At 34.9% G+C, this 12539-nt stretch overlaps 1 protein-coding gene across 1 annotated transcript; it reads right to left on the bottom strand.

The window, feature by feature from the left end:
• Positions 1–2034: 2034 nt before the first annotated feature.
• Positions 2035–3244, bottom strand: LOC116209126 (PHD finger protein ALFIN-LIKE 4-like). Its single transcript, XM_031542681.1, has 4 exons — positions 2961–3244; positions 2696–2749; positions 2505–2622; positions 2035–2244 (listed from the first exon to the last, which is right to left on the bottom strand). The coding sequence occupies exons 1-4, from the start codon at positions 3242–3244 to the stop codon at positions 2035–2037; spliced, it is 666 nt and encodes a 221-aa protein (XP_031398541.1).
• Positions 3245–12539: the final 9295 nt, after the last annotated feature.

Here is a 12539-nt window from a genome sequence, read left to right as displayed (position 1 = left end):
ATGTAAAATAATATGATAATATATGTGTTTATTTTATTGTGAAGTAAATAATATTGATATTTACATTCACTTTTTCTCAAAATCTTACCGTATAAAATAATGCATTCACGTTATTATTTCGTTTTATTATTCAAATTAGATTTTTTTTATTTGACAGCATATAATTAATATTTTCTATTTAAATTTTTATATAAAAACATGTACATTATTTAACGAGGAAGTAAATAATAAAATATAAAATAATGCAATAATATATGTATTTTACCTAATTGTGAAGTAAATAATATTAGTATATACCTTCTTTTTTTCACAAATGCTTCATTCTTTTGTGTTTTGTTATGACAAAATAGACGTTTTGGTCCCTAAAACATGATGCTCACGGCAAGTTCATCTCCGAAAGTTTTTACCTGTACTATTTGGTCCGGCCGTTTGAAACCTTTGGACCAATTGGTCCTTCCGTTGGAGAAAACGTTGGTCCCTGGGTAGGAGACCTGACCGACGCCGTGAGGACAGAGCCTGCCTTCTTCTCCTCTTCTCTTCTCGGTTTCCCGCTCGAAATTCCCCCAATTTTTCTCTTCTCTTCTCGGTTTCCCTGCCTTCTTCCAATTCAGTGTTGAAATTACCCCAGCCGGCCGTCGGATTTCTTCCGAGAAGGCCCGAGAAGGCTGATTGTTGTGAAGATTTCTTCCGATTCAGTTTCTTCCGATTGCCCCAGCCGGCCGTGAGAAGCCCGATTGTCGCACATAGGGAGCAGGTGAGTTCAATTCCCTCTAAGAATCTCGATTGTTGCAATGTAATTTCAGCCGATTGTTTAGTTTGGGTGGTTTTGGTTTGTTTTTGGGCTGTTATGATGTTGAAATCGATGTTGCTGTCAATTGCCCTAATCAGCTCCAAATTGCCCCAAATCGATCAAACCCTAAATCGCATGGCTGTCGGAGAGTCCGAGCCCTAGTCGTGATTGATTAGCAACGGGAACCTTCTTATTCTCTTCTGCTCACTTTGCTGCTGCTTGATTCCGGATTTGGCTTCAAAGTAACCGAAGAAACAAGCTGCCGCGAGTCCTCGAATCTCACTGCTTTCAATTTCGAGGGAATTTTCGCTATTTCCTTCAATGTGGTTGCCCAATTCTCTGAGTCGAAGAACTCAGCTCAATGTGGTTGCCTAATTCTCTAAGTCGAAGAAGATGGGGGTAATAATGATTTCCCTCTTTGATTTTAGGGGTGGCATTACGGAAAAGCGAGGTGCCAAGTCCTGTGATCTGAACGTCCACCAGCAAGGGAGACAAACAAACCACCGAGCTTCAGAATACGTGATGGTTTTATGCGTATTTCATATCTGACAAAGCTTGTAAGTACGCTAGACCTGGCTATTGGGTTGGAATCTATTCAATGAAAATAATTATGTCTTTACAATTTGGCCGACGGTATCACGCGGGTTAGTACCTTGTATATGATATATTGATATTGATTCATGCGATATGTTTAGCAATTTGTGTGTCCCAGACTCTCAAATGCTCTCCAAGTTTTTGTACCCAATGAAAAGTCAGTTAAATTTTACGACCAGGGGAATAAGCATCAATTGTTTCCCCTGATAATTTACTGAGATTTACTGAGAAGAAACGAATTGTACTTCTGACAAGTTCAATCATCCGCTCCAGTGCAGGTTGTGAAAACTGTTGAACTTGAAGTCTTTTCAAGGGAAAACACCTCTCGCGTGGCTTCATCTGAACATTGTTATGTCGAAGAGCTAATTTCATGCAGAAATTTTTGTGCTATGCATCTCGGTAAATTGATCATTGATACAACTGTGAGAAATATGAAATGAAAATAACTCCCTTTCAGTTGTCAAAAGAATTTACTGGAACCGCACTAGGAAAAAAGGAGAGACTGCTAAACATCAATGAGAATTTAATTCTCATCATCAGGGGATTGACAATGCCATTCGCTTCACGATTCAGACTCCTACCAATGCGAGGAAAAGAATCATCTCATAATATCTCAAGGTGGAGTTTTCTTCTTCGGCACTCATGAATCTTCAATTTTTTTGCATTTGCACCCACTTCTTGCAAACTTTACAAATGATCCAGGACACGCTCCAAATATAAATCCCGCTAGGGATTGCACATCTGTCTCCTCCAGGTTCATCTTTGTGCTCTTCTTGCAATGCCAACTTATCCTGATCCTCAGGCTTCGGATGAACGGCTACCAGATGGCTCTCGCTGTGCAGTTCTGAATCTCTCTGATTCTGCAATCAAATCATTAGGAGAGTGTATCATTATATAGATGAACAATAAGAAACAGGAACCAGTCATTCATTCCCATCGCATTGTTTGGACATTGTTCTCATATCGATTTGAAGACATTGGCTTCAGAAAATGAAAACGAGTGTATACAACATATATCTTGTGCTTCAAACTGCTAGCATTTTGTAAAGATATTAATTCCAATAAACTACTCTGAGAATGAAGTTTTAAACATATCGTATGAACATGAGGTTCATCCTACCTCGGAGTTAGGGCCAGTATGGCAGCTGCTATTATTCAGGACTGCTGGTGCTGGCTTCACCTCCTTCACAACCTCAAGTACTGTTGGAAGCTTTCTTATCGTACTGAAAAGCCATCCCCTGCACCATAAATTCCGACCATAACATATGGCATAGAAAAGAGAAAATAAAACTTAAGAAGTCCAGCATATACAAGAAAGTCAATTTAGAAGAGTGCTCGGGCTCTTGACTCTTCCACCAAACAGACCTGCATTACAGAACAATACCGACTCTTAACAGGAGTACAATCCAAATCACATTCATTTCTTACATATCATGGAACGCCCACCGTCATGAGCTATACAAAAGAAGGGAAGTGTTTGGAAATGGGATCAATGTATGAACCCGAGTCTTCTCTTGCAGATTTGGCTCCAACAAACATGATGAGATGGGAACCAAACATATAGGAGAACTATCACCTATCAGCCTTGCTAAACTTGAGACTTTTAGCATAGTGGGTCATCATAGAAAGCAACCATGCATCACTGAAGGCAACAACGTTGAATAGCCATTCTTCAAACGGCTTATCATCTTTGGGAACGTTAATGATGATTGTGGGTTCCGGAAATTTGGGTGGCATTTCTTCTTCAGGAACTTTGACTTCCCAGTGTCCATCAAGAAACCCGTAAAGAGCTTGATCTCCCTCACGATCTGCAAAATCAGTTCTCGTAGTAACATACTGAGCAGGATCATGACATGGCATTAAATAGACACATTGAATTAAACATGAAAGAGCTTCAAAACCAACCAGGATCGCATTGCATGTAAAACTCTACTGAATCTACAACCGGAAAAAGTAAAATGTTCACAACAGAGATCAGAATAATTTCTACACAGGTTTGATAAGACAAATACACAGTTGCTCGTGCATCCATCTGGGCAAATTCATGGTGATGTCTGCACTTAAACAAAAAATCTGGCAAACAGCTACGGATTTCAGTAACTAACTTCTGTCTTAGTGCGCCATATAATTCATTGTCTTGGCCACCAGATCATAACAGCTAACTCTGAAGTAAATGATAGCCTTGACAGCTAGTCCAAATAATTGACAGCAACATCGATTTCAACATTATAACAGCCCAAAAACAAACCAAAACCACCCAAACTAAACAATCGGCTGAAATTACATGGCAACAATCGGGATTCTTAGAGAGAATTGAACTCACCTACTCCCCATGTGCAACAATCGGGCTTCTCACGGCCGGCTGGGGTAATCGGAAGAAACTGAATCGGAAGAAATCTTCACAACAATCGACCTTCTCGGGCCTTCTCAGAAGAAATCCGACGGCCGGCTCGGGCAATTTCAACACTGAATCAGAAGAAGGCAGGGAAACCGAGAAGAGAAGAGAAGAATTGGGGGAATTTTGAGCGGGAAACCGAGAAGAGAAGAGGAGAAGAAGGCAGGCTCTGTCCTCACGGCGTCGGTCAGGTCTCCTGCCCAGGGACCAACGTTTTCTCCAACGGAAGGACCAATTGGTCCAAAGGTTTCAAACGGCCGGACCAAATAGTACAGGGAAAAACTTTCGGGGATGAACTTGTCGTGAGCATCATGTTTCAGGGACCAAAACGTCTATTTTGTCGTTTTGTTATTAAGAGAGTTTCTTCTTTATCCGTTCCCATTACTATTTTTTCCTAAAACACAATTTTCTCTTATAGGCCATGAGCAACGGTATTCCTTCTACGGAGAGATTTATGGAGAGAATCTCTACGAATTTAAAACAAACTATGATCGTATATAGAAAGAAAGTCTTGCAGCTCAAAGAACTCGATATGTCAACACCAGATGAGTAAAGTATTTCTTCCTTTTTCAAATATAAGATATAATCATGATTTCAATGAATATATATCAATTATATAAATTTCTATAAACATGTCATTATTTAACAATAACTAAAAAATATCATTCATTTATATATTTTATGATCTATAATTAGCGGGTCTTGATGAGCGTGCGTAGCACGAGTCATCTCCCTAGTATATAGTGATATATGGAATTGAGGAGGCATGGTTCCAATGAAGACACGTGAAAATTTCAAAACGGCATAATTGATGTCTCTAGGTGCAAAAATACTCCAGGTGGTGTCAGTAAGTGCGAAAATATTTTAGTGAGGTCCATATTTTTGTAGTTACAAAAGAGGCCCAAGGTTTAGCATAATGAAAGATAAATTCTAAACAACTAATAAAGAGACACGAATAGTCCCACAAGGTATTGAACGTGCGACTTCTAAGTCAACAGGTAAGGACGTACGCCACTGTGCTACACTTTTTTTTTTCTGGTCACAAAGGAGACCCAACACCTTCCTCAATCACTAATAAAAGAACACGGGTAGTTCCATTAGGTATAGAACCTGCAACTTCTAGGGCCATGGGTAGTCCCACTAGTACACTCTTTTGATAGGTCCATATTTTTAAGTAGAGGCGGATATCCAATTATATTGGGAGACCAGGATCCAAAAAAATACATTAATTAATGCAAATCATTGTTTATTGTTTCCATATCTGGTTTGTTGTAACAGTGCTTTGGCTGAATATGTATATAAGTAAGTCCCAGTTCATTGCGTGAAAGAAACTTCCCTGTCCTGTTTAATCAGCTCTAGAGACAAAAATTCCTTTTCGGTTTTGTGTTGGCAAACGCCGAACCCCTGAAATGATCGAGAAATGGCAGTTGATCCGATCCTGGAAACTGTAAAGAAGGCCTGGGACGAGCAGAACATCCGATGCTTCCTCATCTTAAGCCTCTCACTTCAGATCTTTCCAATTGTTTTTGCTCCATTTTGGAAGAAAACTGCAAATATGTGGATGTCCTTGTTAAATTTGCTTGCAAACTGGGCCGCGCTGCCTTAGCAGTTTTGGACTCTTTTTCAACAGTCAAGGTGAGAAGAATTCTGCTTTCCCTGGTGCTGGAAGTCCTTCGGCATTCTGATGGGCTCTTTTTCTGCTGGTACACCTCGGAGGTCCCGACACTAATACCGCTTTTGCACTCGTAGATAAAGCCCTGTAGCTCTGGTACTTACTTGGGCTTGTAGTCCAGCTCTCTGCTGCTGCTTATGTCTTCCTTTGGGGTCTTTAAGAGGCTTATCGTCGAAGTTTTTTGGCTTTTGTTATGGAATTAATTCGTATCACGACTTTGAGGTCTTTAAGGGGCTTATGGTTGACATATACTTGACCTTGGGTGAGAGGCAAGATAGCAGAAGCTTTTTCCTATCCAGAACCTCAGAAGATGCACTTAGAGTAATATTGACGGAGCTAATGTAGAAAAGCATGGATTCCATCACGCTGATGTTGTAATTAAAGTCGATATTCTCCGGGTGAACCTTTGCTGGTATCCTAGACAGGATCAGCGGGGTGAGTGATACAGTTCGTGGCCACTACTTTAACCGAATCCTTAATACTGTGCTTAGCCTGTAGAACGCAACCTGGTCAGAACGTGAGATTGGACCTGATGATGTCGAGTCAACCGTATCAACACGCCAGTGATGTTTCGACGTTGGCCTGAAACCTTCTTGGGTTACAACCTCATGGGCTTCTGCATGAGTCAATGTCCAAGCAAAACTAATGAGCAAACTAATGAGCAAACGCATTTATTTCAACACTGGTAAGATCCTTTGCTTTCTGGTGACTATCTCTATAATTAAAGTACAGAGAAAATATTCTCCGAAAAAAAGAAAAAGTACAGAGAAAATTCTTGAGTGAGAGAGCTTTACTTTTTAGGGGGTTGACCCGGCCCGAACTAGATTAGTGGGAGCTCGTTGGGCTTTCAAATATGGGGTACACACCTAAAAAAGTACATATTCTAAAGGAAAACTAAACAAACTAAGGAAAATCGAAGTATATATTACTAAAGCACCGCCAGTGTGTTTTCTTGTAAACAAACTAAGGAAAATCAAAGTATGTATACTTTTCTTGTTAACTTAACAAGAACAAAAAAAAACAGATATTCTTTTCTTGTTAACTTAGCAAGAACCAAAAAAAAAAAGAAAAAAACAGATATTCTTTTCTTGTTTACTTAGCAAAAAAGTAATATATATATATATATACACACACAAACAAATACAATATACTTTTCATGTTTAGGTGAAAAAAAGAAAAAAAAGAAGCTGATCAATCTCTTACAGATCGAATGAGAGGGAGAGGGGCGCTTGTGGCTCCGTCACCATTATTATCTTACAATTAAATGACTCTTAGAATTAAAAAATATGTTTACTATTTCATACATTCAAAAGTTTCAGTTACCTTTCTTGCTTCCAATTAAATAAATTTATTAAATAGACTTACAAAGAATTAAAATAAAAATATACTATTAAAACCTAAGTATTGTACACGAATTTCACCTTTCCCTATGATGTCTTTTACTTTAAGTAAGTAGTTTTGTTTTTCTTTTTGCTTATCTGGCTCCATACTATATATTTAACTTTTCACTCTATATTCTCAGTCCTTATAAATTGAAGGCGATGTTTATTTTGCTTCTCTTGCAATGGGCGCACTTCTATCGTTATGCAATTTATGAAAATTGCCATCAAATTCCAACTGTGCGACCCAAAAAGTTTCTACTTGTTGATATTCTTGTTGTAAGGATTTCGAATTACTAAAACATACTCTAAACGATCCACTGTTCACTCTCTTGATATTTTAATATTAATTTCTATTTATCAATAGTCTCTTCTTTTTCAGTTATAAGAGAAAATCCCATGAACAGAGTACAATCAAATAGAAATCGTAAATATCTAATAAAGAAATACGGATAGTCTCAGCACGATTATTGAACTTGAAACTCTTGGTTACTAGGTGAGGGCGTGCGTCACTATACTATATCTTTTTTATTTTATCGATATTTTCTTACACTCTGTTCTTCCCATAAAAAGCTATTAAAAAATCTCAGGTCATGCCTTGGTAAGATAATGTCTTAACTCAGAGAATATCAGAATAACTTGTTTCATCTACAACTATGGTTACTTTCTCATTCTTTTCGGTGAAAATGCTGACTTTCTCATTAGATGGAGTGTCTTCTTCATTATTTTCTAATGATTCGTTTAATTTGAAATATATTGAATTTTAATGAGCTATCCATTTGATTTTATATATAATTTCAATCCAATTGCTTATATATAATAAATGTCTTAACGGGATCGAAAACTGTTTATATATATATATATATATATATAACCTGAAAATTTTAAAATGGCATAAATTAATCTAACCTGAAAGTTGACATAATTTATCATTGTAAGGGTTGAAAGACGCACTATCTTATTGCACATTAATTAAATTACCAAAGTTCTATGAAGAAGATTAAAAGTTGCATTTATGGAAGTATCAAGAAATATAAATTAAGTTGTTTTAATAAACGGAATATTTTCTTTTTATAAAAACTAAATACATTTGGTATGGACTAAAAATGTAATAATAATAATACTAAAGTGACACAAATTAGAAAGAATTCCAATATATAATTATAAATGCAAAAAACTATTCTGTATATGCAAGCGGTAAATGGTAACTTGGCCTGATACACTCAGAATGCTTAGATTGACGAATGCCATTTTATCGATATTTTTTGAGATTTTTAAGAAAAATAATAATTTTAATTAAAACAAACTTTTGAATTTTTTTTCAAATATTTTATGATAAGATTCAAAATTATTTTTAGAATTTTCTCATTAGATGCTCTTAGTTATGAAAATATTAAATAAACTCATGAGTTTAAATGTTTAAATTAAAAATATTTTAATGTTTTTTAGTTTTTAATATTTTTCATAGTATATTATTTAAAATTTAAAATTTTAATTTTTAATAAAAATATATTCCCTATTGTAATAATTACATAATATATTTCGAAGCTTTACAATTTTCATGACTGCATAGGTAGCATATTTTCAGTTATCCAAATTCCAAATAATATAATATTAGTTTGAGTTTTTCAATTTTCAAATAAATATATTTTGCATTATTTTGTGCAATGCACAGGTCCAATGTCCATTATTCAATATAATGTATCAATATAACCAGTTTAAAAATAAATAATGATAAATCTTTAACTTTTCTGTTCATTTTGATACGCACAAATTTCTACATATAAATTTTAATGTATGAAAAATCGCATTATCAAAATGTCATATACTTATTGTTGAACGTTTGAGCAATTGTCCATCAAGACAAATGACCAAAGAAAAACGAAATTGTAATTAGATTTTTATTGTATGTAAAATGAAAGAAAACATGCCATAAAATGAAAATAAAGCAATAAATTAATGAATAGAACAAAATCCAGCAAAGAGTAGGAACAAAACCAAGATATTGGAATATAAAAATATAAAATTTGTTAAAAGTAAAAAGGTAAGAAGGAAAAAGTAGAAAGTTCATCCAGTTCCTCATAATTCTAATTTTTTGCAAAAATGGGAATAAGCTTGAAACTAATTAATAAGTGTAATTTAATCTTCTTTTGTGTTGTAAACTAGGTGTAATTGTTTCTCAAGTTTTGTTTTGACCAGTGAAAATACAGTAACGGAAAATATAAAAAGTGACTCAATCCATACAATTTAGACACAATTATAAAATGCAATTATCAAATCTTGGCTGGTCCTACTTCAGCAACATAAATTTACATTTGGTAAAGAAACCATGAGTGTTTGCCAACTCAAATCAAAAGGTCAATCTTCTTTCCTTCATCAAACTCCGTTAACACAATCATTACATATAATTTTACAAAAGGAAAAAGCACAAACCTTGTCTCTCTTCTCTCTTCTATGGCCTTCCAATCCTCTTCAAAGAAAATTGTCGTCTTCTCTTTCCTTCACTTTCTCTCCTCTCTCCTTTCTTCTCTACAATCTGTTGCCAAACCCATGTCTTTTGGCTCTATTTCTTTTTTTCTTTTTTTTTCTTTTTTCTTGGTAGAGAGGCTGAGAAGCAGGTGCTCACCGATTGACAAATTTCCACTAAGCTCGGTTGGAAAAACTAAAAGAAAAAAGAAAAAAAATGAACAAAACTGTGTAGTTATGGCACAAACCTACGATGAACATGGTGAAATATAGATTGTTTTTAAATTGTCTTTCATTGCCTTATCGTCATTGTCAATTAGATTTTCAAGATCATAAACATGTGAGATTAGATGGGGTTGAAACAGTTGAAACAGTGGCACAAAGAGTGCATAGTAACATTAGAAAGAGGCAGACATGATCAAATAATTTCGGAACATAGGAAATCTATGATATTACCAGGAAAAAAAAAGTAACATTAAAACGCTCGGTTGCCGAATAATTTTTTTTCAAATATTTGAATAATTTATAATACTTTTAGATTTTTAAATATTTTTTAATTTATTTTGCTAGAGTATTAATTTTTAATTATATTGAATTACAAATAAACTTTATATTCGTATTTCAACAGATTTTGATCAGTTGTTGAATTCCTAAACTTGATGAAGATTTTGAGTTAAAATGACTCACTTGACTCAGTGGAAATATTTGGTTTGGATCTTTCTAGGATATCTTAGTTTGGATCTTTTCAAAATATTTATATATAATATACTCATAGGTGAAGGTATGTTGCCATTCACCCTTGAGTAACATATACTACTATCTATACTATAATAAAGGAGGATCTTATCTATAAAAATGAATCATATTTATATTTCAAAAGATCTGTTATCATGTTTGACATGTTATCTATATGACATTTTTGGGTAATACCTCATAAATAAGAAAGATCATAAATGAACTGTGATTGATTCAGCTGTCAATTGCTTAATTTTTAGCTCCATCGAAGAGGTCATTACTAAGTTTGTGCAGTTTATTCCACAGTAAAAGGCGAAAAGGCATTATCAAATCTTTCCTGCTTTTTTTTTTCGGATTACAACAGATACTTATGAGCCTAGTATAATGAAATAAGAAATCCCAATGATTAAGAAAGGAACACATTTAGTCCCACCATGAGTATCCAACTTACAACCTCTTGATTGTCAGTATGTACTATTTATCAAAGAGTAAATTATTCAGGTGGTCCAAAAAGTTTTATGAGTATAACATTACGGTACAAAAAGTTTTTTCTGTTACTTTTAACTGCACGTAATCTCAAAATCGTTTCAATATAGTGCATTCCGTCATCTCACAAAAAATTCATTTTTAATGTAAATTAAAAGTGTCTTCCCTCTCTTCTCTCTCCTCCATCTCTTTCTCTCTCTGTCGTCACTCTATTCTCTCTCTCTCCTCTAACTCCCTTCATTTTACTAAATTATAAATAAAATTAAATTAATAAAACTAAAAGAAAAATCTCCCATTCTCTCTCGTTTCCATTCTTTCTTCTGTGCTTGCATGGCCAGACCCTTCAACTTTCATGCATTCTCTCACGATTCAAATCTTCACATGATTCAAAGCATGAACCAAGACCGAAGGAGACAATCAAATTCAATCTTCCCTCGATTGAAAACACGAACAAAGATGCAAACAAATAATTTAACCAAACTTATTTCAATTTGTTTTTTTAATTAATATTTCAACTGAATTGGGAGTAGGGGCGCCGTCACCGACGATCCCACTTCCGACCTAGGTCACTGGCTGGGTCTAAGCCCATCGACGTCCTTAGTCGAGGAGTGGGGTCGCGGGCAAGGGAGCCCCCCACCTTCGACTCAAGAGATCTCGAGTCAGATTTGGAAATCTGACCCGAGATCTCTCGAGTCAGGAATGGCTACTCCCCTACCCGTAACCCCACCCCCGACTGAGCTAGCCGGCTGGTTCAGACCCTGACGGTGAGCTCAAATGAGGAGTGAAGTCACCGCCAGGGCCGCCCCCATCCTCGACTCAATTGCCTTTAATTAAAAAAAAAGATGAAGAAAGATAGGAGAAGGAGCTAAGAGGGAGTCAACAAGCTTCCAATGAATCCATGAGCTGCCGATGAGAGGAGAGGGCTAGGCTCCGATGACTGCCTCAGCCATGGAAGAGAAGGGTCTGGGCAGATAAGAGGAGATGGGATAGAGAAGGAGAGGAGAAGAGAGAGAGAGAGATATATATATATATATATATATATTTTTTTTTTCATTCATTTTATTTTAATTTTGAAAATTTTAAAAATAATTTTTAATATTTTTCTATATTTTACTATTTTTTCTATATTTTTTTATTATTTTTTGTATTTTTATTTAACTTATTCAGATTTTATATCATCTTAAATGATGTAGCGCACTATGGTTGGTTTCGCATAACAAAAGTCACACAGAATATCTGTCACGTCAGCAATGGCTGACTACATCGAGTACGGATGACGGAATTCACTACATTGAAACGATTTTGAAACTATATATACCAACAAGTAGCAGGAAAAACTTTTTATACTATAGCGTTACATCTATACAATTGTTTAGACCACCAGAGTAAAAATAAAAGGTAGAGTTCTCTCACTTTGCCACGTCATTGATTTATATTAAAAAAATTATATATTCTCATAAAGAAAGGAAATATTCTCTTATAAAATGTTTTAAATTTAATTAATTAATTATGTAATAATAGCATATATAAATTATATGTTTATAGCTCAACGATATATATATATATATACATGGGAAGAAAATATGCAGTAGAATATATACATTGTATATCCATCGGCCAATATATAGATTATTTACAATGAAATATAGTCTAATAAGGGCATTAAAATAATTTACCATGTAAATTATATAGTCTATATAAATTATTACGGTATTTTAAATATTATATTTACTTTTATTAAATTTAGACATCTCTCTTTAGTTGATTATAAATATGTATTTTATATTACTCGAGTTCTACAACAAGTAACAAATAGTAGTTTCTCGAATGAATGTCGTTTCTCCTCTATTTTTTTTTCTCTCATCTCTTTCTCTAATGAATTGTCACATGCAGATTTTCATCTCTATGATTGAAGCTCCCCAAGTCTCAATCTAGATTTTCTCGTCTATGATTGAAGCTCCCTAAGTCCCAATCTAGATTCAAATGGTAAGGGATTCATTTGACGCTATAGATTCAATAAAT

Source organism: Punica granatum, chromosome 5 (assembly GCF_007655135.1).
Source record: "Punica granatum isolate Tunisia-2019 chromosome 5, ASM765513v2, whole genome shotgun sequence".
NCBI lineage: Eukaryota > Viridiplantae > Streptophyta > Magnoliopsida > Myrtales > Lythraceae > Punica > Punica granatum.
Note: the sequence above shows the minus strand (reverse complement) of the source record. Positions and strands in the feature narration are given on the sequence as shown.

What these genes read in the sequence shown, in the direction of transcription:
- LOC116209126 (XM_031542681.1), bottom strand. Translation starts at nt 3,244, where the DNA reads ATGCCATGTCATGATCCTGCTCAGTATGTTACTACGAGAACTGATTTT. An exon ending in AAGTTTAGCAAGGCTGATAG is followed by an intron (nt 2,750 to 2,960) that starts GTGATAGTTCTC and finishes TCTGTAATGCAG; the next exon opens with GTCTGTTTGGTGGAAGAGTC. An exon ending in TCTTCTAAATTGACTTTCTT is followed by an intron (nt 2,623 to 2,695) that starts GTATATGCTGGA and finishes TTTATGGTGCAG; the next exon opens with GGGATGGCTTTTCAGTACGA.